The sequence below is a fragment of the Lingula anatina genome, chromosome 1 (genome assembly GCF_051362555.1).
Source record: "Lingula anatina isolate TDL-2025a chromosome 1, LinAna3.0, whole genome shotgun sequence".
Lineage (NCBI taxonomy): Eukaryota > Metazoa > Brachiopoda > Lingulata > Lingulida > Lingulidae > Lingula > Lingula anatina.
Window position 1 is genome coordinate 12,285,245 of NC_141767.1, and position 27,529 is coordinate 12,312,773.

The 27,529-nt window shown below is 38.5% G+C and overlaps 1 protein-coding gene across 1 annotated transcript; it reads right to left on the reverse strand.

Annotated features, from left to right (window-relative positions):
* Positions 1 to 645: 645 nt before the first annotated feature.
* LOC106171239 (uncharacterized) lies at positions 646 to 27,463 on the reverse strand. Its single transcript, XM_087000525.1, has 7 exons — positions 27,276 to 27,463; positions 17,616 to 19,081; positions 16,819 to 16,948; positions 15,745 to 15,819; positions 3,645 to 15,249; positions 3,275 to 3,445; positions 646 to 2,754 (listed from the first exon to the last, which is right to left on the reverse strand). Exons 2-7 carry the CDS (start codon positions 19,068 to 19,070, stop codon positions 1,884 to 1,886), a joined length of 14,307 nt encoding a protein of 4,768 aa, XP_086856651.1. The 5' UTR covers positions 19,071 to 19,081; positions 27,276 to 27,463; the 3' UTR covers positions 646 to 1,883.
* Positions 27,464 to 27,529: the final 66 nt, after the last annotated feature.

The following is a 27,529-nucleotide window of genomic DNA, read 5'->3' on the forward strand; positions in this document are numbered from 1 at the left end:
CTGATAACTCTGTGAAATATAGTCTTTGGGATAGACAATTAAATGAACTCTTTACATGTTATATTTGATCTCCTTTTGCAACCAAACCACACAATATATTTACCCAGAACTTGGGGGAAGCTTTGTTAGAAATGGACCTCCCTTCTCTAGATAAAATGTCTGGAAACGGGCGCACGGTCTTTGTAACCCATTTCTCTTTTCCACTGCAAGCATGTGGTTTCAATGTTCCAGGGCGTTTTTCCTTTGTATAAATTCTTATTTTCATTCTACTTTTGGGGCTGGTTACATGTATTCTTTCTTCATAGATTTGTGTGGACAGTTAATAGGCAGAAAAATTTATCATTCCTACGGTCTGCAAGACTCGTGCGGCTTCACAACGTATTTATCGATCGATATTGTGCACGCTCAACTAACACACTCTACAGCTGAAATCAACTTCACCAGCTCTAGCTCTCAACTCCTTGCAATGGTCTCATAGCATTGCATTTTACAATGACAAAAAATGTGGTAAATAGCAAGAAGGGCCTTTACAAATTTTTTAGCATAAAATTTAAACTATTTTCGTATTAATAAAACATTTTTTATAGTTTTTATACACCTAAAGCAATTTAAAACAGATATTGATTAATCTAAGAAAGAAAAAACCAAGGGAAATAATTTTTATTGAAACAACTATAAAATATACACAACAGTCTCAAAGCATCTTGTTGTAAAACATGGCTTTAAAAATAATAAAAAAACCTTAGTAACAGATACTACTGAATTTCATGTCTTCCAAAAACATTTTAAGTACTTGCAATAACTGGGACAATTAATAGTTCGGCTTGACTGGCACATGCAATTCTCACAATGATGCAATTAAAAGATGTTGCTTTGGTGTACTTCTATTGACTAAATGCTGGACACTGAAGTCTGCTGATGTTTTGAAAAGGCACTGTAAGGCTTCGTTCACATGGAAAGTCTATTTTCTAAAAATCTATTTTCTATTCGCGGTATACCTTGTGATCACGGTCTGTGCCCTAAATATCCCGCAGCGTAATTACTGGCTGTGCGAGCCAGTTACTTCCAAAGCTGTAATTAATTCTCGACTGTGCTCGGAGGAGATTCTGATACCTTGACGCATGCGCGTCGCAGTTGCTTTGAATGTGTTTGTCGATTTTGTGCAACAACAAAACGAAGATGAAGAAGCTATACACACGACAGATACGTGTGCAACCGTCATCATCCGATGGCAAGCGATGCGAATTAGATTTTACAGAATGCGAGCACAACTGAGAATTAATTACAGCTTTGTATAAGTAACTGGCTCGCGTTGCCAGTAATTACGCCATGGGATATTCAGGGCACAGACCGTGATCATAAGATACCGCGAATAGAAAATAGATTTTTAGAAAATAGACTTTCCATGTGTACGAAGCCTAACTCTTAATATTTATAAAGAAAAGGGTAATTTCATCTAAAACAACTTTACCCCAATTCACTTTTACTACTTAATACAATTAAGGTAAATACAAATTGTTCACTTGCAGTGGTGAAAGCATTATCAGCTATATTGTATTCAGACATTTTGCCTAATTTTTGAAGTTTTTATCATTTAAAATATGGTCTTCAAACTCTAGTTTGAAATGGAAATATGAAAACATAGTTGGAAACATGTAAGAGATGTTTTCAAATAAGTTTTAAAATGTAATGCTTTGTCCAAACAGTGCATGAAAAACCTGATAACTACCTAAATAGTCTTTCATTCACTTATGTAACAAACTGTTAGGAAGTGAATTTTCATTTATCTTTTTAAAATCCTTAAACCTCTTCCCAAAAAGTCTTCAGTTTCCCAAAGGGTGACTACATATAACACTGCTCCTGGCCATTGTGTGTCTGCTATATCAAATGGAGTCTAACACAAGCCAGTCTTCACTCTCCTCATCAAAACTGCACTCTCCTTGACTATCCGAAGTTGGTTCCGTTTTAACTGTCACTTGGCTAGGCACATCATTCACACTGGAGCTTGATGGCAAAGTTTGTGAAAGGAGAGAGAAGGCATCCAATGGCTCAGACTTGATCTTGATGGCACTAACCGTTTTTCCAGGATTTGACGATGGAGATTTCTCGAGAGATCCACGGTTCTGATCCTGTGACAAGTGATTACCACTCATGACTGGTTGAGTATCCAAGGAACCAATGTCATCAAAGAGGTTGCGCTGGTTTTGCTTGGTCTTAGTAAACCCTGCACCAGTACTCTTTTTACAAACATTCTTGCCCTTGTTGGTTTTCTGTTTTGGTTGTGGTTTCTTGAACTTTAAAGAAACAGGAAACTTACTATGAAATGGTCTCTTCTTTGCAGTTGGCAGTTGCGTTCCTTTCGAGCTAACTGCAGACACTAAGGTCTCAATATCTTCCTCTCCATCTTCAAGCCCTTGCTCCTGTAAGAAGTCACCAATGGCATGCCCCACATCTACTGAAAGACTTTCACAATCATCAGAGAGAGCAGGAGACCTGGACATGCTGTAGTCACCTTGTTCTGCATACTCCTGCATGCAGTCCTTGAGAACAACTTTTAGGTCAAAGGAACAATGCCCATTTTTTGGCCAATGAACAGTTGAAAAATGTTCAGAAAATGTAGTTTTGTCCATGGTGGCGTATGCGCATAAGTGGCAGCAATAATACAAATTGGTGACCTTGGGATTCCTTACGGCAATGTTTTCTTCTGCATCCTTTCCATAATGGTCCACCTCAATATGATGCTTGATTTTAGGCCTGAAATATAAGATAGAAAACGTACTTAATATGTGCAGTCTTGATTCAAAATGTCACTGCTCAAGGTTTTAAAATGGAGTCAATTTAGCACCAAATAACTTTGTGCAAAGCTTAACATAGTTAGATTTAGCATGTTAAAACATAAAATTAAAAAAAAATCAAATTGGATCTCTGCCTCTGCCAATATTTTATTTTGCTGAAATCACACAATGTCTCACAGAAAGATGACCCATAAGAGAGCCCAGTTTACATTTATAGGACCAGGCTCATCATTAACCCAAAAATAAAAAAAAAAACAACATATGCAGTGCATCTTTAAGTTATTATTCAGAGATGGAGACTTCCCATTTAGTGAATAAGTCTGATAATTTGGCATGGGGTTCACACTTGCCCCCTTCCGTTTTTACTGCTGATCTGTATCGATCTAAAAAAATGATTCCCAAAAAGTCGGGAAATCAGCCAACAGTCACATGCATGAAAAAAAAAAAACTACTTCTTCAATATTAGATAAAACACCTACTTCTGTGAATTGACAATACCACAGATGCCACATAAGTATCTGCCTCCATAATGGACCCATGCATGATGTTTCATATGACCAATTATCTGAGTGACATAACTGCATACTGTCAGTGGACAATGATACAGTCTCTCTGCTCCTTTTGGCGTGAAAGGTAACTCCATCTCATAACTAAAAAAAAAAAATGTTTTCTTGAAGAAACACCTTTGTATTTTTAACAGTCAGTATAATCTTAAAACTTAATAGCCTCATCTACTTACGGAGAATAAAATGAATGCATTTACTGTGTGCAATGATTTACCAACATTTTTGTTTTTAACTAATTAATTTAACTCCTGTACCGCAAACTATTTTAAGAAATTTGACTTACTTATTAAGAGTGCATTTTTCCACTTGAGAATGGAAAGAGAGAGGTGGGGGTCTCTCAATGCCAGCTAATTCTTCTTTTTTGATTTTTGCCAGAGGAAGTAGGTGACCCTCATCTTCAGGTCTTGGTCTTTTCCTCGACCCGTTGGGTACTCCAGTTGTCTTTTCTCTAACCAGACTTTTTGCCTTACTGTGCAAGTGGTCCACTTCCTCATCTAGTTTATTCTTCTTTGCTGGCGGTGATTCACTGCTGAAATTAACAGCTTGGTTCTCATCAAATGAGGGTGTCTTTGTCTGCTTATCTGGCTCACTTTCAATGGCATGTGCTATATTGAGCATGGTCTGTACAGCAACCTTTCTTTTGGAGTCAGACGAGACTGACCTTGGAGTGGTTGCATTTTCCATAAATTCATCTAGCAAAGTTTCAAGGTCTTTCTTCTTCTGATACTTGATCAGTTTCTTGCGCCCAAAATGAGATTTTTCAAAATGCCGGTCTAGCATTCTTTCTGAGCTTGATTCCCTGCTACAGTAGCCACATCTAACAGGGTTGTAATTCAGATGAGAGGACATGTAGTGGTGACGCAGGACGTCTAATCTTTTGACACTATAAGCGCAAATTTGGCAAAAGAACTGCAACCTTGGACTTCCAACTTCAACCTCAATCTTTTTACCTTGTTTTATATGGTCGACCATTTTCTTCATATCAGCCTCCTTTTGCTTGTCTATGCAATATGTGTACTTTGATATTAATCCTTTATGCTTCTGTCTGAAATGTAGATGCATCAAAGGCCTGGTACAGGTTGTACAACTGCATAAAGCACACTTATATGGCTCATAACCCAGGTGAGATCTATTTACATGGAACTGCACATGGTCTGTCCTCATTCTAACAGGGCATTCTGTGCAGTAAAAATAAAGATGGGATTTGGGGGGTGGTTGCTTCGGTCTGACTCTTTTTTTCTTGGGTTTGTCATCTGAAGGCAAATCATCCACTGTACTTGCTGTACTAACTGATGCCCCTGTAGTGCTGGAGATCACTGTGCTGCTGTCATCTTCAGATGACTCTTCTGATGAATCCTCAGGTGTGTTGTCAAGTGCTGCTTGCTTGTTTAGAAGCTGGCTAGAAGTGTTGGAGGTGATCGTCTTCTTGGCAGCTACTACCCTAATGGCACAAGTGAGTTGTGGATGTATAGCCACCAGGTGTTCCTTCAGAATCCTGAACTTATCATGACGTTCATTGCAATATGCACACTGGTATGTAGCGCTTTTTCCATGACCAGCCCTATGAGCTTTTAGCTTGCTGCCTTTTCTGGTCTTGTATCCACACAACTTACAAACAAAGGGCTTGACGCCTAAAGGTAAGCCTAAAGTTGCTGAGGGAGATTTTGGCACCACTGCCCCCATTTTGCTTCCTTGATAAGTGTTTGAATCCAACTTTTTACACCTATCTACTTCTTCCAAGACTTGCTTCCATTTAGAGGTATTCTTTTTTTCAATAACCACTGGGTCTTTGCCTTCATGGAACCTAGCAGCATGCTTTTCTGTGTTGCTCTTTGTGCAAAATTGTGTTTTACAAATCCCACAAGAGTAAGGTTTATAGCCAAAATGTTGCATAGTATGGGTCTTAAAATTCTCTCTTCTGGTAGTGCTGTGGTGGCAATGTCTGCAGACATAAGTATATAAACTAACCAATTTTTTGCTTTGTGTCTCTGTAATATTCCTTTTCACCAAGTCCTCTTTTTGCAGGTCTTGATCAAACACAAGAGTTCCCTTTCCATTGTGCTGTTTTTGAATATGGTTGTTCATGCCATTTGTTGTCTGACATCTATGGTCACATTCAGAGCACCTCATTGGATAATATGATAAATGCCTCATGACATGCCATCTTGCACGGTCAATTCTGGGAAAAGATTCCTTACAAAGACTGCAAACATACTGAGCACCCTTGCTATCATGGTTTTCTGTATCACTTTTGACACTGCTCACTTCAGAGCTGCTAGGTCTTCTTTGAGCTGGAATACTTGCACTTCTTGGGGAATTCTCTGGATGTATCTGCATGACATGCCGTCCTATAGAACTATGATACCCAGACTTGAAGTCACACAAAGGGCAATAATACATTCCATCCTCATTACGAGTTACCTTTACTCCTGCCCTAGTCTCTCCTGCAGATGAAACACTTTGTTCTGTGAGATCTTTTAATTGAACTCCTTCTTTATTTGCTTTCTCACTTTTTTGGATGTTTTTTAGCTCATCTGCTAATTTTGAGAGAAGGGATGTCTTGACATATGAAATCTCTGTTGGCATCCCTGGGTGATTTTCAGCGTGATGTTTATTAGCTGCTTCCAGAGTTCTTCCTCGGTAAGGACAATGTCCACAAGTGTAGGGTCTATGGTTGTAATGTATGTACTTGTGTTCTTTCATGTTTTTGGAATTCTTGGTAGTGTATGGGCACATAGAGCAATGAAGCACCTTCTCTGCTGATTTTTCCTCTTGACTTTGACTTAATGGTGCTGATGATAAAGAGGGAGGCCCAACTGCAATATTATTTGTTGCCTTTATGTTTGCTTCAGGTTTAGAGGGTTCTACTAGCTGCTTAATTTTCAGTTCTTTTCCTTTGTGCATGTTAATGCTGTGGATTCTGATACTGTAGCGTGAAAATGCTTTGAAGCTACAATATCCACACTTGAAAGGACGAAAACTGCTATGTCGCTTGCAGTGTTTGTGTAGAGTGTCACGGCTGTTGAAAGTTTTGGAGCAAATTGGACAAGCATGCAAACTTCCAGGGCTTTTCTTCAATGTCTCTTTATGTGATGAAAGCAGAGCATCAATGTCCTCCCCTCTGGCAAGGCGTGGTTTTCCAGGTTCCTTCACCTTTGGGGTAAACTCTACTCCAACTTCACTGTCAGAGTTCCCAATAAAAGAATTGGACTTCACATCAGTATGAGCATTTTTACCATTATCAATTTCACACTGTCCTGTGATTTTCAAGAAACGTAGTGCTTTTCCACGATGCTTTGTCTTCATGTGCAATTTCAGCAATTTTAGCTGTCTCCTGGAGTAGCTACAAAACATGCATTTGTATGAAGTGTTCAACAAATTTGGGTGGGCCACCTTTAAATGACTTATTATTCTAACAATTCCTCTACTAGCTGGAGTGCTATAGCCACAAAGAAAACACTCAAAATTGTTAGATTGTTGTGACCTTTTGAACAGTGTTATGCCTTCATCTTCTCCTCCCTCCATATGGACCCTTCTTATGTGGTTTCGCATATATTCTTGCCTCTTTTCATATGGTAGTTTTCCCCCTGCAGCAGTGTGAGGGCAAAAAGGACAGCTTGCTGAAAACCATTCAACTCGGTTTGAACTTGAACCCTTATCATGAAATGACCTTTTATGTCTGGAAACAGTCCTGTTTGAAGGAGTGGTAAAGTCACAGTAGGAGCATGCCCAAATAACTTGCTCTTTCTTTTCTTCTGGAACTGATGACAGAGCCGCAGCTTCTTTGGGTCTTTTCTCTTTATAAAACCATTCAGATTTATCATTTCCTGTGTACTCCAGCACACTTTCATCATTTGAGTTGAAAGGTATGCTTCCAGAATTTGTTGCATTTGTATGTTTTGGATTTGTTGTTTTAATTGATTTGTAAAATGTACTTCTATGAAATTTCATGTGATACCTCACAGACTGTTTTGAATCAAATATTGAATTGCATCGCTTGCATTTGTAAGAGACATCTTCATCTACAGTAGGTCCCACTTCACTTGTATTTGTTGAGGTTGTCAGTTTTTCTGCTATTTTGCCAAAATGCTTATTCAAGGTATGGCGATAGATATCTGCACTGCAGTAGACAGACGTGTAACTGCAGTACACACACTTGTATGCCCTCTGTGTTGGTGGCTGTTTAAGTGCAGGTTTCCCAGTCGGAGTAGATATCTTCTGTATCTTTGATGAATTTACTGTTGAGAAACTGTTTTTCTTCTGCCTTACACGATTTTGGCCCTTTTCAACAATGTATAAAGACATTATATGTTCTGCTTGAATATGGTCCTGCATAAAAGCTCTGTCTTCTGTTGAAAAAAGGCACACCTGACATGTGAATTTGGTGTTCCCCATTTCCTCATTTTCAGCCTCGATAGAGCCATCAGAAACAGCCTTTGAGGTGGTACAAGATCCTGCAACTCCCATCAAGAATGACATATGAATTTTCTGAGTGTGACGTATGACGTCCTGTCTTCCATAGAATGAATAGTAATCACAGTACATGCATCTGAATATTCTGCAACCAGGACTAGAACCACCTTGGTGGGCTTTCAATCGACTTCCCTTGGAGGGTGAAGTAGCACCTTTTAATGGTGAAGTAGTGCCTTTAGTGGGTGAAGTACCTGCCAGTGAAACGTTACCCCTTTTGTTATGTTCCACTGCATAGAAAGATTGAAGGTGGTTATCTTTGAGGTGCAGATACATTTTGTCTTCATTTTCTGAGACATAATCGCAAATCTGGCACTTAAATTTGGTTGTAGAGTGAGAAACTTCATCATTCTTGTCCGCATTTTCTACCTTCACTTTGCATTCAACCTCAGGGGAAATGCTTCTCATCAAGAAGTCAACATGGTGCTTGATTGAGTGACGAAGGACATCTATTCTTCCATACATGGACTGATATTCACAATATAAACATCTAAAAATCTTTTTCCCCTTGTGTGCACTTGGTGATGCCTGTCCATGTTTTGACACCTCTGAAGACGATATTCTAGTAGACATCTGATCAACTTCCATAAGGTTTGAAGGTTGATCCTGTGTCTCACTTTCAACATTGTCATTGGTGGAAAGTGAATCATCCAATGCTTCCGTCTTTTGAGTATCATCACTTCTTGTAGAATTTACTGCCGTCAGTTGCTGTGTATCAACAATCTCATACAGTGTTGGGATGTGGTAAGTGGTGATATGTGTTCTCATAAGTATTGGAGCCTTTGTGGAATAATTACAAATGGTGCAAACAGGAATCTTGTCTTTCTGCTCTTTTACCATTGTATTTTTTCTTTCAACATCACTAGGTGAATTGGTAAGCATTGAATCAATCTGAGGAAACCCCATTAAGGCATACATGTGCTTACTACGTACATGTCTCATGGTGTTGTGTCTATGATCACTTTTATAGTCACAGTATAGGCATTTTGTAATTTTCCCTTTCCAAAATCCTGGACTAAATGCCTTAGCACCTGAACTTGGTGAGAAACATTCTGGTTGTTCAAGTATTGCTTGTGTTTCACTACAGTCATTAGTAGCAGCATTTAATTCTACACTAGCATCAGAATTAGGCTGAGCATCAGCTTTCAATTCCACACTTGCATCAGAATTAGGGGCAGCTTCAGCTTGTAATTGCATACTTGCATCAGAATTGGGTGCAGCACCAGCTTTTTGTCCATCTGATATCAGAGATAAATTGAACAAGGGAGAAATGTTTGTTTCTCCCTTAAATTGAGTGGATGATACTAGATCCTGAAGATGTGTGGTAATGTGTTTTTTTATAGATGCTATGGATTGTGAAGAAAATTGGCACAAACGACACATTCTCTTCTCATCTTTATATCCATTCTCTTCATTCAGACAGGTTGCACCTGGACCTACTGTCTTAATGTTCATATCCTTTGGTGACCCAGCACTGTTTGGTGAATTTTCCTTTGCAAACTCAGCCAAGTTAACAGTTTCTTCATTACTCCCCACTATGTTCCCATTCTCTGTAGGTGTAACAACTGCATCTAGTTGCATAGAAATATTTGGAGCTACTGGCTGGTCCATGGTTTCAAGAGGTGTGCTGTGCTTGCTTATTTTTCCACCATATGTTTTACTACCTAAACCCATCAAATACTGCATGTGTTGTGTTTTTGTATGTTTAATGACATCACTCTTGGTATGTCTCGTCTTGTATGCACAAAACATGCAATAAAACATTGCTGGGGAGACAGCTTCTCTGTCATCATGGAACTTTGGCTTGCTGGCACTCTTTGGGGATTTATTCCGTCTTGGGGATAATTCTAGGCGTGCTTTGGGCATATGGCTTACCAAATCTCTGGCAGATATATCTTTACCAGGAGACTTTGAAATATACTCAATTTTATACATTGAGGGTAGATGCTTCTCCAAGTGGCTTTGTACTGAAGACTTAGATGACGAGGCATAGCCACAAATCTGACATGTTGGAATATTTTCTATTGCAGCAGTGGATTCAGCTTCTAAAGTATGGTACCCTATATCCATGGCAGTTGAGCTACATTCTGTTTGCTTTTGTTGAGAATTTTCTTCAACTGCTGTTACATCTTTGGAAATTGTTGGGGTTACCCCCAAGGGTTGTTTGAAGCCTCCAGTATTTGTTTCAACTGGATTGTTCTCAACTTCTTTTTGTTCACCAAGTTCAACTGCTGTACTAATCAGCTTATCAACAAGCTCACTAATTGTTTCCTCTTTCTCACTGATGACACTGGTTTGAGTGCTGTCCAATTTAACATCTGGAATTTCAGCTGTTGCTTTTTTCATCTCAACACTGGGCATATTTGCATTGCCTTCCTCATGTAAAGCCTGCCCATTAGCTGGCATCTCTGCCTCTGCACCAACTGAGTTTATGTTGGAAGTATATACTGTATAATTTGGATCTTCAGCACTCCCTGACTGTATTGTATCCCTTTTGCCTTGCCCAGAGACCAACTGTGACCTTTGTTCTTTATCATCTTGCTGTATTGGAACCTCAGCTATTTTACTACTGTCAAGATACGTATGATCAGACAACTCATCCAGTACAGCATCTATGCTTGTTTCTTTGCCTAAATTTGTTTCAGGGACTTTTGCATTGGTACTCACAGTCTGACTGTTACCATCTGCTGTTGTAGCTTGTAATTCTTTTGCAAAAGTATTAGATGGCAAATCATCTGCACCCGTGTCAGAGGTGCATTTTGCTAATTTTCCAACATTGCTTTCTTCATCTTTTTTAGACAACTCCATAGAGCCCAGATCTGGTGCATCTGATGTATCTATTACCAACTTGCTAGAATATAACTCATTGTACTCAACATCAGCATCTGCATCCTTGCTGGCTTTTGTTAAATCTTTTGCTAAATCTGGTATGGAAGCCAAGGTGCTTTGTGGGGATTTGTTGATTTGGGCTTCTTCACTCTGTATAACTTGTTGAGCTTCTAATTTTGCTTCATCTCCAATACTGTCAGCAACAGGTCCTTTGTTCTGTTCAACGGTCTCTTGTACTGTGACTTCATTGTTTGTAGAATCATCCATGATGCTTTCAGTTTGATTTGTTACTTTGGAGAAATCTACTTCACCTGAGCAGTTTTCATCATTGCCTGGATCATTTCTTTTACCTGCCTCTTCCTTTTGCTGCTGGACTTCTTCGTTGGTGTCATCTGGTTTATGTTCTAAACCCATCAGTAAATCAAGGTGCCAAGTGCGGGTATGGCGCAACACGTGTGCCCTGTTGTAAAAGGAATAATAATCACAATAAAGGCAACGGTAAATTTTCACCTGTCGTACTGTCACATTTTCTCCTTTACTCTTTGTAGTGTATGTTCCTCCTGCATAATTCTGTAAGGATTCAAGTATGTTTTCATTCTCTCTCCACTGTTCAAGATCCTGTGGCTCTGCCTTGATTTTAATAAGTGAGTCTTTGATCACAAATTCTGGAACTGAAGTGGACTGGTCTTTCAAAGGGCTAGGTGTTTGATTTGCATCGGTGTCATTCTCATTTATTGATGTCAATGCTGATGATTGTAGGTCATCGCCAGACAGTTCTGCAGCACTTGTTTCTTTGGTATTGTCAGTAAAAGGTGACTCCGAACTTGTAGCTACATTTTCATTTCCTAAGAAAGAGTTAGTTTTTATTTCAGTCTGATCATCTGATGGCAGGGCACTGCTGACAGGTTCAGGTAATCCTGCTGAATGCGGCTGAGTCTCTGTTTGGGTCACACTGGGGCTTCTTGACACACTTTCAGTTTCTGAAGCACCCCTTGTTTCTGCTACAATTTTGAACACCTGTCCTTTAACAACTTCTTTGACATTCACCCTGATTGTGAGAGGGGGTTTGTCTTTATGATATTTCTGCATGTGCTGCAGCAACATAAACTTCTCTGCATGGCTCCACTTGCAGTAACCACACATGAAGGGTTTTATCTTGTAATGAATAGTGAGTACATGGCGTTTCATAGCTGTGATATATTCAGACTGGTAGCTACACAGATCACACTGGAGAAGGTAAGGTTCTACTCTTTTGAAACCACAGTGTACAGAATCTGATGCCAAAAACTCTACTTGAGGCTGTGATTTTTCAGGCTGCAATGCATCTTCACCAACTGTTACCTCATAACCTTGCAATACTTTGACAGGTTGGCCTACATGGACATTTTCTGAATGTTTTGCTACATCCTCCTTAGTGTTGCTGTGAAATCTGCAGTGTAAACACTTGAACTGGATTAATCCCTTTGACTCAGTGTTAGACTCATCATCTGTAAATCGAAAGATTTTACAGCCTTTGGTAGGATGCTGGTTCTTGCAGTGTCTGGCAACTTTAGCCCCTTCAGCAGAGCTGTACTCGCAATGCATACAATGATATGGTTTTAAGCCAGCATGTACATAATTAAAATGCCTCCTCATTTTATCTGGCCTTCTGTTTTGAAATTCACAGAGGAGACACTGGTACAAGTCTTTATCTACCAGTTTCCAATTCTCCTGTTCTTTTCCTTTCTCTTCGGTCTGACTGAGGCTTGCTGTTGGTTGGGAATCATCTTTTATTTCACAATTTTCATTATCTTCATTGCATACAGACACAACTTGCAATGAACCCGTTTTTCCATCTTTAGTTGGTATTACCCAATGTCCATTTGAGTTTTTCTCCATTTGATGAGCTTTCTTGAAATGACGCAAAAGATTGTAGCGCACTTTACTTCTAAACTCACACATTGGGCAAGCAATTTGCATTTTGAAAACACTTTCCTGTGGCACGCAGAATACTTCTCCGCTACTTGTTGTGTGATCTTTTGTACCTACAGTAGGAAGTCCTTCATTTGAAGATGAAATGGGAAGTGGCTTTTCATGCACTGGTTTTTGGGCAGCTGGTGGTCTTTCTAGAAACTCTTGGTGATTCCCTTTGAAATGATTGGTCAGCATGCCTTTGCTCTGATAATCCACATGAATGTTACACCTCATACAGCGATAAAGACTGCCAGCCTCTTCACAACTACTGTAGTGAAAACCATATTCTGGTTTCTGAATGCCATGAGTATAAGAGAGATGAGAAAACAACACTGGCTGAGCACGTGTTTTATAGTGCTCGCATTCATGGCACTGATATACAGTTCTCTTGACACAAATGGTTACATAATCCTGGTTTTCTATCAACCTCTCTTGGTCTTTTGTAATATTTGATTTTGTCTTCTTCTGGCTAGTTCTTGATGTGTTGTGTTTAACCATGTGCTGCTTCAATAAATCTTTGGAGGTAGCACTAAATGAACAGATCTCACAGTGATATTTGTCAATGACAGATATTCCAGACTCCTGTAGAAGCGCTTCCATCTCTGATGCCTGGCTGCTTCCATCTGGATCCATCCCAGTTTTCTGACTGCTTGGTGAATGTCCAATAAATAGTGGGCTTGAACCTATTGTTACAACACCAGTGGGATGCTGTTTTTTAATGTGTCTTTCAATTAGCTCTTTTTGAGTTGAGCTATATCGGCAGGACTTACAAGCATACATTGTAATGAATGGCTTGCTTCCATCAACAAATTTGTGCTGTGACATATGACGTCTGAAGCCCTTGATAAGATCAGTGTTGAAAAGACAAAGTGGGCACAGAAAGCGTTGACAATTTGACAAAAATTCTTTAGAAACATCAGCTTCCAATACACGTGAACCACGCGATGCCATCTCTTTTACAGTTGGCCTAGGATCTTGATTTATGCCTCCTGAGGACACCCCCCGAGGTGCTGGGGGAGTACCAACATTTGTGCTGGAGCTTGTACTGACTGGCTTTGAATTGAACAGCCTCTTGACAACTTCATATCTCACCTCATCAGCAGGGTGCAAATTGTCAAAATGGTGGTCTAAGATTATTTCATGGTTAGCTTGGAAACTGCACACCTGGCAAACATATATTCGTATTCTGATGTTCATTTGATCTGGATGCAATGCACTCATGTGAGATTTAAAAGATTCTTGAGAGTTTGCCCCATACATGCAGAGAGTACAAATAAAGCTCTTTGTTGCATGCATGTCTTCATGAGAGCTTAAAATGCTTTGACTAGAGCATTTAAAAGGGCAATGCTGGCATTTCAAATTTTTTTCAGCTTCTACAGCATTTGGGGTACTATCCATTCCAGCATCATTTTTCATGGTCTTCTCCACCTTTTCTTTCTGTTCCTTCATAACTTCTGCTTGTGGAGGTTTGTATTTCAATATTTTGGGTCTTTTCTGAATACAGGAGATAAATGTGCTCACAACTATCTTCCTAGCTTCTGCAGGGTGTTCAGTGCTAATGTGTGTGATCAATGTCTTCTTACTTTGTGATACCAATTTGCAGTAAGGGCATTCAATCAATTTTACAGTGCTGGCAGTAAGGTGGTTGACTAGATCTTCCAAAGTGTTAAACTCCATCTTGCAGTAATAACAACTGGCAGACATATTGGGGTGCTGACTGTTGCAGTGTGCTTTGTATGCTACCACAGAATCAGAACCAAACTTACACCCTGGGAAAGAACACTGGTAGAGACGCTTGGTCATTCTCTTCATGTGCTGCTTCATGTGAGTGATGATCTTATCATCTGTATCACATGTGGTGTCACAATAGGCACAAGGATACAAGTTGCTGGAGTGCTTGATTCTCAGGTGCATTTTGAAGCCATCTACATCATCTGTGAAGAAAGCACATTGGGTGAACCCACACTGGTAGAAACCAAGTGTGTTATGTGAGGAAACTTTCTCAGTTGTAGTAGCTGGTCTCCCTGAAGTCATGCCACTGGACTTCCCTGAAATAAGCTGGACAAAGTTACTATCTCCATAGCCCTGCATTTCTCTTTCAGCTCTTTTCATTATTCTTGGGCCCTTATCCAAGTCTGGTGGTGTTTCAAGCAGTCCTTGGGAAATCTTACTATTTTGAAATAATTCACGCAAACTTTGGCACTGGTTAGTTGAATCATGTGAAACTACATCTATATGTTCCTCAACCAGGTCAGGCAACCCATTCTCTTCACTATTAGTTGTTTCTTTATCCCACTGTTGCTGATGGCTCAAATCTGTTGCTGAACCCAATATCGGAGTCTGTATAGTGTCTGAATCTGTCAGCTCATTCTGTTCTGCTTTGCTTCCAAAATCTGCCCCATTCAAACTGTAAGTGGCAGCTATGATGGGCAGGCCATCATTATTTTCCTTTTGGGGTGATGGTGTGACAATTGTGGTCTCACTGACTGGCTGAGACTCTGTGTGTAACCCACTGTCTGTTACTGAAGAAACATCCCTACCACTGGTTACAACTACTTCCGTACTTGGTGGAATTGCTTCAACTTCCTTGCTGGATGTCTGTTGATCATTTTTTTGCCTTTCAACCTCAGAATCCACTTGAAAGGGAACCAAAATGGAAAAATCTTAGCATTTTTTGTAACAGAAATGAAGAGTTTAGTTTTGGGATATCCTTTTAAAAAACTTATAACCAAAATACATGGTATTATCTACTGGAGGGCCAATTAAATATTATTTTTAAAAAAATATATATTTACCATACTTTGTGGTTTCTTAATAACTGATTAGGACAAAAATTAAAATATTTGTTCCCAATTGTCATATTACTGGCATGCTCGCACACAGAAGGGCTTTATGTCATATTACCGATTTTTCTAGACAGGTATAAAATTTTATTGTTAATCATAAGGATACTAAATATGTTTCATCTCTGAACAATAATTAATGGTCTTTGTGACATTAAAAATAAATAAATAAACAAGTCATCAGAATCATTTACTTGAAACTGAAACGCTTCAGAGAATACTTGTATCAAATGTCATGTATTTTTATCTTCTATTAATTAAAAAAAAAAAATGAAAAATTCAAAATACCTTCAGCTATAACAAGTCTCCCTTCTTCCTCATCACTGTCCACTGACAGGTCAATTGCAACTGGCTCTGACGTATCTGGTAAAACACACATATGTACAGGTAAATAATCAATATTGCCGCATTCAACCAATCCAAACTGTCACATGGTAAAACAAAGCCAAGTTACATTTATTAATTTATCTTGTTATTTGCAGCAAGTTAAGAAATAAATAGGACCAGGGGCCCTGAAGGTGACAGTACATAAAGGTTAAGGGCAGGAAATGTTTATGATGTAATTATGGTATTATAAGAGTGATGGAAGAAGGAAAAATCAGATGAAGATCAAATCCATAACATATGCTGCTGTTTAGAAGCACAGGACAATAAATGTGCCTGATACTATACTTTTAGGTAAAAAATCAATCAATCATTTTGGGGAATAAAAATCCACCAGATAAGTAATGGTTACCCACAGATCTCTTCTTAACAAATGTACCATCTTTAGATCCCAAATCAAAGCTGTTAGTTTTTGGTTTTACCATGCTGTTTATTCATCATCAAAATAGGATTCAGTGGGTTAAAAGAGCCTTTCATTGGTAAAAATGTTCTTTCTTTGCTTTGAAAAGATTCACATCTTACTAAAGAAAGTTGGATGAGAAGTGAGCATTAGGGTGTGCAAGTAAGACAGGATAAAATGACTCATATACTTTTTATTAGAAGACACTTTAAAAGGACTACTCAGAGCCATGCTAATGCTGTCAAGCAAATAGGATATAATAGGAATCACAAATGAAGTGAGGTATTGAACATGTAGATCAAGGACAAGACCCAATAAAAATCAACAAGGAACAAAGTAGTCCGATTTTCCATGCAAGCATCTCCCACTGTGAAAGAAATATCTGCCTTTACCCAAGCCATGGTCAAGCTTATACCTTTCTAGCTCTACCCAGTATGTCACAGTTAATCTATGTTTTTTAAATTTAAGTAGATAGCTAAATTTTCCTCCTGCATATATATGTGTATATATATAAATATATATATATATATGCCAAGTGAACCAAAAAATTTCAAAAACAGCTTTGATGCTACACATACCTGCTATGCCAGAGTTCTGCTTTCCAGTTACTGTTTTGGACTGATCAGATGTTTGCTGTTGGCCATGAAGCCTATTGCCTGTTACACTGATTGAGTCTGTCATTGGCTGAGAGGATTTTGGCACTGTGGGCTAAACAAAAATAAAACAGTTGTACTCGGTAAGTTGTACTGAGATAGACAGAAAATAAGGAACAGCTGGGTTGGTTTTATTTAACAACATATAAGCACCACATTAAAACTGCTTTGTCTGTCTGTTTTTATTCTTAACAACGTGAACAACAATGACCAAAACTATATAGACAATATTTTAAATTTACATTATAAAATCATAATGTCAAGGGAGTTATTGAAATTGATATTCATATCAAAAATAAAAATTTAATATACCAAAATGCAAATTATACAAAAGCAGTAACAGTTAGCATACTGGGAAATTATTTTACTTAATTCTATTATTTAAGTAAGGTAAGGAAGCAACAGCGTCTATTTTTAGATCGATTCTGATACGGTACATAAAAAGTTTAAATATTTTAATTATATTCTGTCTCCTTCATCAAAATGAGCTATTGATGTTAAGATGCAGCATACACAATCTTGAATATGTCCAATCTTGCATGGGTGAAAGTGAACCTCCCACATTGCCTCCCACATACATCTTTGGTGAAAAATACTTATCTCCTCACATCTTACAAATTTCAATTTAAGCTAGAAAAATACTTAACAAGCTTAAAAAGCGCCCAGCTGACATTATTAGGCAACTTAAATATCTAACTAAAACTTTATAAGATGGGACTTACCAAAGAAGGACTTTGTTTGGGAATAACAAAGTTAACCTTTATTGCATCTGCTACAGACATAGCATTCTTGATGGCATCAATTGCTCTGTTATTTCTAATCTGTGGTAAATCTGCATTATTCACTTCTACCAGTTTTGTTGCATTCCTCCTATTCTTCTCCATGTCCAGTGAAGCCAGCATATTTGTAATTAGTGAGCAAACGGGAATATTACCACTGACTAGTGTGGGGAAATTGCAATGTGTGCACCTTAAATAGTTCTTGTGAAGGTGTCCCCATACGTGAACGTAAAATAATCGCCTGTCCTTTGTCTGGGCACCACAGGTTTCACAAACATAAGCATTGTTCACAATATTACATTTCAAAACAAGGGAGTTTTGCTTATGGTAGCTTTTGGGAATTGGTGTACTTGTTTGGACACTTGATTTTCCTTGCACTACAGCTGCTGAAGGACTGGTACTTGAACTAGGCTTGCTGACAATCAAAGGCATAGGCGGAACAACTAAGGCACGAGTATCTGATACAGTTTCTTTTTCCCCAGAAGCAAGATGGCCAGTACTGCTCAAAGAGAGACCAGCAATATTGTCCCCAGAAACTTGCAAAGACAATGTGTTGGTCCCTGGTGAAGGAGTAGAACCCTGACCTTGATGTATTAATTGACTTGCACTTGAAAATGTTTCTTTTAGCTCCTGTGGTGCAGATTTTTGAGGGGGTGGTATGTTGAAACAGCTGATATCCTGAAACTTTGACCCAGATTGTAAAATATTCAACCAATATTTGTTATAATTACTGGGATGTGTTTTCTCGGCACTAGATCCTGTGCCATAGGCTTGCTCTTTTGTGACCTGAATATCAGTGTTTTTTTCCTGGCTCTGTGTTTCTGGTTTTTGCTCAGGAATACTGACACCAGCATTATCTTTCTGGGTGCTGGAGGCCACATCTTCTGGTTCGATGATAGTGATATCACCATCATCTTCTGAGGTCTGACAGACTTGTAGCAATGGCTCGGTTCTGGCACCTGTGAAGGAAACATTGTTTTCCTGCCCTCTCCCAGGACTTATATTGACTGCACTTCCAGGTTCAACCTGTACATCTTTGAAAGGACTTGGTGCTACTTCTTCATCAGGCTTTTCACTTTCTGTTGGAAAATTTTCATTTCCAAGTTTATACCCGCTACTGGATGCAGGGTTTTGAAAGTCTCCTATAACACCACTACTAATGCCTGAAGCCTGTGTTGCTTTTTTTTCCTCAGTGGGCACTGGTTCTGAAACCGATTGAGATGTGCTTCTGATAAACTGCACAAATTGTTCAACAAGGTCAGTTTCTTGGCTCTCCTTTTGCTTAACCATAGGTTTGACCTCATCTGTCACTTTGCTTTCTGAGTGCCTGCCCACTTCAGAGTTATCAGCCACATTGGTATTACCATCTGCCAAAGGCTTATTGATAGATTCCATCATGCAACTGTTATCTGGAAGAAAACATGTCCTATAAGTCACAATAAGCAAATATAATTTATCAAACATATCTGAACATATTAAAATGAACACATTATACACAGTTTGCTAAGTCTGAGACACATGAAGCTTCTCTTATTCAACCGATGAAATAAAGACATTTGTTCTAAATAATATACATTTAAACTTCAAAAGCTTCAGATCTGTGGATTACTTTTCATAATCTTAGTACAAATGGGAGTTCTAAGTATAATCTGTTCTAAGCAGGGCTTTTCCCAGGATTGGGGGTACAGGCCATCCAAAATTAACACCTGTAATTTCCTACAAAATTTCAGGGAGTCCAAGTATGCTTTAAGCTGTCACATTTCCAAAAAATCCATAAGCCTTCCAGCCGCCGAATATATAGGCAGTCCAGTGATTCTGGCGGCCGTCCAAATGACAGCTGGATGGTTTGCTGGGAAAACCCTTGGTTCTAAGTATAACTTAGGCTTCATTCACATGCAATGTCTATATTCTAAATTCTATTTTCTATTCGCGGTATGTCTTATGATCACGGTCTGTGCCCTGAATATCCCGCGGCGTAATTACTGGCAGCGCGAGCCAGTTACTATAAGTTACTATAAGTAACTGCCTCGCGCTGCCAGTAATTACACGGCGGGATATTCAGGGCACAGACCGTGATCATAAGATAGTGCGAATAGAAAATAGATTTTTAGAAAATAGACATTCCATGTGAACGAAGCCTTATTGTCATTCCTGTGGTTATTCCAAAATTTCATTAAAATAAAATTCTGATTCCTAAATACTCTACTGTGATATTTCTGGACCTTCTACATTTATTTTGATCATGTTATAAAGGTTTTGCAAGAAAATAAAACTTCAATGTCATATGCAGGATGCAGCACAGCAGGCTAACTGCAATTATCAAAAGTGATGTTTAAAATCAATTTCACAAAGTTAAAAACTGTGCTTAAATGCAAATTCAAAATAAAAATCGATGTTGATAACATGTGGGTGGGCTAACTTATTTTCTTTCAACCAAATCACAATTAAATAACTGATAAGTTGGTGAAGAATGACTGAAAAAGAGTTACACTGAACACAGTGTCATCTTAATATTTGAATCCAGTTATGGCTGGTGCCCTTGGGTTTGGAAAAGCATCCAGTCAGGGCTTAAGATTTGTGACTTCTTTTATAAATGTATATTCCACATAGTTTATATAATGCAATTCACTATTTGTATTTCCATGTGAACTGTTACATTTTTAGGTTTCTGTACCCTCTTTTTCCAATGCTCCATTTCCACGAACTCTCTGACACAAGTGTAACAATATATTCTTAACTACTTAGGGACCCTATCGTACTAACTTTGGATCGATCTATCTCCGAGGGGATTCTTGCTAAATGGAAATCAAACTAAGTGGCTTAGATATCTGTCACGGCAAGGTGGCAGGGGTATAATTAATGACGGCAGTTTCAGTGGGTGTACTAGACATCTAAGCCACTTAAGCTGAAAGCAATTTAGCGAGAAACCCCTCAGAGATGGATCAATCTTGTTAGATCGATCTAGGTATGGGAACCCAGTCTTACATAGTATCCAGGCAAACCTTAAGTAAGATGACATTCAAAATATATTAGTCTCACTGAACTGGGAACTAAACTAATCCACCCACTGGCCTCCTCTGCTGATGGTTTCTTAAATGTATATCTAATATGAAGGTCACAGTGGGTAATGATGAAGAAGATAACTGAAGCATGGTTCCAAGTGTTTTAGGTAGGAGATCACTGAAGCCAGTGACCAGAGATGGAGATAGCAAGTCAAAGAGTGATATTGATTTTTCTGCCTCCAGCCATGTAAATGAATTTCAACAAATAAAAACTTACACAGACAAATGGAGCAGTTATAATTTTTCAGAAATCAAATTCCAGTACATTCACAGCAAATCAGTAACAGAAATTAACTAGACATACAGTGACTGGGAGCAGTCATTAATTATACCCCTGCCATGGTGCTGTAACCCTCCTCATGGCGAAGGTGGAAACCTTTTGTTGAGGCCAGATGGTACTGGAATAGGCAGGAGGTTTTCCGATAGGCCAAAATCAAAATGGCAGCAATCTAGGATGCACTACAAGTGCAATTTTGGAAAGGAACCTTCCTTTGAAATCTATCATGTCAAACTCCATGGCAAACATCTCACATGCACTATGTGTCCAATTTTGGAAAGGAACCTTCCTATGATCATAAGGAATCTATCATGTCAAAATGAAAACAATCCTCAAAAGGTTTTTCCATATGGCCATATGGGATACCGACATCTCCTTTACATGGCGACTGTTCCCATAAAAAGACAAACTGTTTACTTGCAGAATTTATCCAGACAGTAGGGCGCATGCACACAGAAGGAAGAGTACAAAACAGTACCCCCCCCCCCCCCCCCCCCCCCCCCAATCATACACCAACATTGGATGCCTCTGCTGGTTACTGGATATAGCTGCTGGATGCCTCCAAGTCAACACTTAGATGTGTCCTGCTAACACAAGCAACATAAAAAAACCTACACTGAGAATTTGATGACAATCAATCAAATACAACAGAAGTTAACAAGAAAACAATGTAGGTTACATGATTTAGCTTACCAACATCCAGTCAGAAGTATGCAAATAAATGACAAATTACCCGTGGTAAAAAAATTGGAAAATGAAAAGAGTGAGGTGCTCAAATAAAAACACATCACTGCAAATTTAATGGAAATCAACTACGTACAACAGAAGTTAACAGCCAGAAACCAATCTTGTTGGATAACTAGAAGCCATCACCAAGTCTTGTTGGATAACTAGAAGCCATCGCCTACAACACCAGGCCAAATAAGGCCTGGTGTTGTAGGCGACACTAAAATAGTGAAATTCGCCACTGTCCATCTCCATTATGAGGGCATCTCAAAAATAAAAAATAAAAACTGTAAAATTGGTTTATAGACTATAATTAATTTGTGAGCACCATTTACATATGGTATAACTTAGGGACCATTCCCACTGATATTTGGATCAATCTATCTCCCTGGGGAGTTTCACTAAATTGCTATCAACTTAACTGGCTTAAATGTCTGTCATGCCTAGTAAAGCTGTTAGGGGTAATTATCTTTACCCCCAAGCTGATTCGGTAGGGGTGACTGACATTTAAGCCAGTTAAGTTGATAGCAATTTAGCGAGACTCCCCAGGGAGTTAAACCAATCCAGATGAAGCGAGCTAGGCATGGGAACCCAGTTTTCGGGTGATTAGGAGAAAAGTGCTGAAATTTCCAAGAAAATTTTCTTTTGTTACGTAAGGTCTATTGTACATTGTGTGCCTGTAAGTTTAAGACTAAAAGACCTTTTAAAATGAAAATCAATATATAATTATAGTAAAGAACTATCCAAATATAAAGTAGCATTGTTTCAATATCAAAAGGATAAAATATGTAACCTTGACACAGCATGATTCCTAATGAAATCTGTTACAGCATGCCATGTGAGTGATCAAGTAGTTAGTGCATACTTGTCTTCAGTATGAGAACATATTGCATGTCAGAAAGTGGAAAACAGTTCCATTCCATTCCACAACAAAATGATAGACATGCAATGAACACGCTAATTATCTAGTACAGAAAATCATTTAATTAGTTTTATTAACCTTTACAGACAAGCCCAGATGTTTCATATTCTGTTACTAATAGCAGCTAAGAGTCTGGAGTACACGATAAAATCAAATCCTGCCAATGCTGGAAAAAGTGGGTAAAGATATGCTTAGACCCCTCAGTAAAAATCAAGAAAAACATTAAACTTGACAATCAAATCAGTCAACCAGTCATCAAAAATATTCAGGCCCAGTAGACCTTTTGTGCCCCACCCCACCCCTTCCTCAACACTCAGTTTCACTCCAGGTCTTTTGATCTATTTCTAGCTATCTCTTACATGTCCCTGTATCAGACAGATAATTAGTTATACTACTGTAATGTTGTCAGAATTGACAAGTTGGGGGGGGGGGGGGGGGGGGGACATACCATCAAGCATCCACATACAGTAATTCCCTCTAAGTGTTCCTTGTCATTGCATTTTTTAAAGAAAATTGCTCTTTCTACTTGGCAAGAGTCTGCTGCTACATGCTGCCAACAAGCACTCATTCAATCTGAACTAAAGCAAGAATCTTCTGAAGTGTGGTAGCATACAGCATGCTTTGACCTATATAAAACACCTAGCATACCAGGAGTATAGCATACAGCTTATTATGGCCCAGTCAGTGCATTACACACCATGTGGCTTATGGTCCCTGCATTACAGTTCAAAACACAATATGGATCCCAAGTCCAGACACAAATTACTATCACTGCAGTATCCATCATATAAAAGATTTGTGAAATTCATTCAGGTCCCAATTTTGACTGCGTGTTATTTTTACTTTTCATATTGAATCTTCAAAGTTCATTCTCACAAGTGTTAAAAAAAGAAACATCAAAAGAAGCAGCATTCTTGGTCATTTTACTTCAAGAATAATAACTGAACTTATCAGCTGACATATAAATAAGCATTCTCTGCCACAAGCATAAAAATGTCTCAACGGGCAGCTGTTTTACACCAATCATATATAAAACATGGGCTTTGGGCACTGTTGACTAGATTATCAACATAGTCACTGATTCCAACTTCACAGCAGTCACATAAACCACAGCCATAAAATTAGTTAAGCAAAACAGGGTGGCAACTATTTTTATCCAAATGACTATTGCTAATGTAGAAATATTTATAAACAGGTTAATGTCATTAGTCTTGGGTGCCCATTTTTGCTCTCCCTGCAACCCTTATCTAGTTGACTTGGATGTTACCTGGCAGAAATGATTAAATAATTGGACTTTATACTAGGTTTCACTCAGTTCAACGAAGAAGTGAATTATTGATCAAAATATAGAAGCACTTGAGAACACACGCATGGTTTTGAGATGGCTTATATAGAAGGTTTCAACCACAACCAGCTAGATAAAAAAATACTTTCACAGAGTTGTATTATTTGACAGTCTTTGCACTACAAATTAATCAATAACCATTCTTATTATGTTAACTATGGGAAGACAGAAGAATGACAATGAGGGCAGAATGAGATGAAAATGGTCCCAATGTGATCATTCGTTGCCTATATCTTTATGGACAAACTGTACTTTGTTTACACAGGTCAACTGATCTAACTACTAGAAAATTGGGTCAGGACCAGCTTGTGTTCAGAAAGGGCAGAAAATATGCTCGGATCAATCACCAGCCACCTGAAAGTAGATTCTGAATTGGACTTATGAGTCTCTGGTGGCCTTAGGCTATACCATAACCACACATTTATATGGTTAGACAACCTCTGTAAAGTTGACAACAACCCAACAAAGACTGCTAGTGTAGCCTCTTATTTCTGACCCTGCATGAAGCAAATGAATCATCTAGAACACATGGAAATGACTTGAGCAACAGCACTTGTTCACAGTCAATCCCATAGCATGTTGGATATTATGTTCAATCTATTATGGATAATAAATTCGCTCTAATCAAACAAGAAAAACAGAACAGATTCTTCTCATGTGACTATCATGATATTTAAGATATTATATAAATAAAAGTCTCCCATATCAAAACTGTATCCACACAGAGGGTCTGTACCATTCCCCTGGAGCCAGATTAGACATACAGTACACCAAAGGAAGTTCTAGATAAGGTGTTATATATGCATTGTTTGGTCCAACCAAAATGAGGCCACTGGATGTAGGAAACCATATCCTCCAATTCTGAGAAATTTAAATCAAGAAGTTGTAGTTGTACAACTTCTTTGAACAATATTGAAAATTGTATGGCAACTGATTAAGTCACCCAATGGGATATTTCTTCTAACTATCCAACTCAACATTTTGCTCAAATTTTTCAGATTAGAGACAAGCAGAAAATAAGTATTAGAATGACCTGTGTACTGGCAGATTTTAGATAATTGTAAAAACATCTGGGTGCAGAACACATTTCCTCCACCTGCATTACTGCATAAACTGAAAATATTGCACATACAATAGCACAAAGAATTTTTCATGTATTATCAGTATAGTTGTGTATCATATTGCCTGTACCAGCTCACTGAACAATTGTAAGATATTCTCAAATCATGTCTTCAATGGTCCATTGATCAATCTAAGAAATATGTCAAAAGTAAATCCTGATGAATCAAATTACTTAGACAATAACTGTAGCTGTTATATGAATCAAAACAAGTGTATGAGGACTACATACAGAAGACAAAAGAAAAAAATTTTTTTGCTTGACTCCACCTCTGAATGAGTTCTAACTTTCATGTATCATGTGCTAGAAGGTGGACAATCAATGCTTGACCAGCACAAAACTCTGAAGTGTTTCATGACTTGCAACTAACTGGCTATAAAAATGAAGTCCAGTGATTGGCAATTAAAGATCAGTTGCCTTCAACTTCATAGGCTGTTACACACAGGGCATGGCTTTTATACTGTTGGTCCACTCCTTCATGCATACTTAGACTGTGATCCCATAAACCCATCATACTAGCTGGATTGATCTAACTCTGCGGGGCTTCTCGCTAAAGTGCTTTCAGTGTAATCAGCTTAACAGTCTGGCATGCCCCCTTACATAGCTAGGGAGTAATTGACTAATGTTAATTACCCCCTAACAGCCTGAGTAGATTTGCCAGCTGCTTACACTGAATGCAATTTAGCAAGAATTCTTGCAGAGTCAGATAGATCCACCCTGTACAATGAGTTTATGGGAACACTCCCTTACTGTGACAAGGAGGTCATGTTCACAAGAATGCCCGTGGTTACGTAATATTTTAACCATGGGTATAGCTGTGTTGAACAAATAATAATGTTATGTTCACTGAAGGGGCTTCTCGCTAAAGTGCTTTCAGTGTAATCAGCTTAACAGTCTGGCATGCCCCCTTACATAGCTAGGGAGTAATTGACTAATGTTAATTACCCCCTAACAGCCTGAGTAGATTTGCCAGCTGCTTACACTGAATGCAATTTAGCAAGAATTCTTGCAGAGTCAGATAGATCCACCCTGTACAATGAGTTTATGGGAACACTCCCTTACTGTGACAAGGAGGTCATGTTCACAAGAATGCCCGTGGTTACGTAATATTTTAACCATGGGTATAGCTGTGTTGAACAAATAATAATGTTATGTTCACTGAAGAGTATTTTGAAGGAAATGTGCTCCTTCCATGATGGTTTGGATATATGTATTATTACTATTATTATTATTATTTGAGTGAAGACATTCAAAGAGTTAATCTTTATTATGAATATTTAATATGCATATTTAAAAGTGGTCCAGGCTTTGTTTAAACTGTTTTCACATTAGGTTTGTTCTAAGGAATGTTGAGAGGTATTTTTCAAATATATAAGCTAGTATGAACTTCCCAGCAATCAACTCTTCCTTCCACAAAACACCTGTCTGTAAGACTGATATGTCAAAAAGCATCTCATTAAAGCCACAAAATGCTTACAGAGAAGGAAAACCCAGAGGTTTTACACCTCCTCATTTCAATTTCCATTTCACAGCTTCAAATTGTTAAATGTCTTTACCTATTAAAAATACCTTCAAGTGTTCTTGACAGTCTACCCCAGTGTTTGAGTGAATATGTTAATTAATTAGTCTGCACAACACTATGAGAAAGAAAAGGCAGCTGTGCACTTCACACCGTCACATGCTGCAGAATGCTTTGTGTCAAGAAAAGTTACAAATAGGAAATTGTTCTCTGTCATGATCAACATGTGAGAACCAGACACTTCTAAACCATTATGTCTAAAATGGTTGTGTTATAATAATTAGAGTGCACAATCATTGCTATCCAGAAGGGAACTAGAACTACTCAGAGATATGCATGCAATAAACATGAACAAATGACCTTCATCAAAATGAGTTACCAATTGCATTACACAAAGAAACTTAGTAAAACCTGAACTGTCTGCAGATATCAACATCATTGCCTCCAAAATGAAGACCTCATGCAAGGACTATAATCCCAATACTTGCTTGAACTAGTGCTTAACTTCTCACTTATTCCTCACCTAAATAATACAGAGATATTAATGGAAAGCATGGGCTGTTATTCCCAACATAAAATCTGCCTTAACATAGGGCTCAGTAACGTTTCCCGACCACGTGAGAAATACTTGCCTTTCTTTGTTCCTTCAAGATAAAGTTTTCATCTCCACACGTGTTCAAATTCTGGTCTATCAACTTTGGTACAAGACGGCTTCCACACTTCACTTCCAACAAAATGTCGGACAGTAACTCGATAACCTACTAAAATTATGCATGACGCAAATGACGTCTGCCCGCCAGAGTTATCCAATCACAAAGCACAGGCCAATGCTCATTGCATAGCTAATAAGCGCTTTGTATTAGTCTTGGTCCGGGCCACCTGTTCC

Bases quoted from the DNA above. Each gene is read 5' to 3' on its own strand.
- LOC106171239 (XM_087000525.1), bottom strand. From the start codon at position 19,070: ATGATGGAATCTATCAATAAGCCTTTGGCAGATGGTAATACCAATGTG. The intron at 3,446-3,644 runs GTAAGTCAAATT...TTTTTTTTTTAG, and splicing joins GAAAAATGCACTCTTAATAA to TTATGAGATGGAGTTACCTT. The intron at 2,755-3,274 runs GTAGGTGTTTTA...CTTATATTTCAG, and splicing joins GGTATTGTCAATTCACAGAA to GCCTAAAATCAAGCATCATA.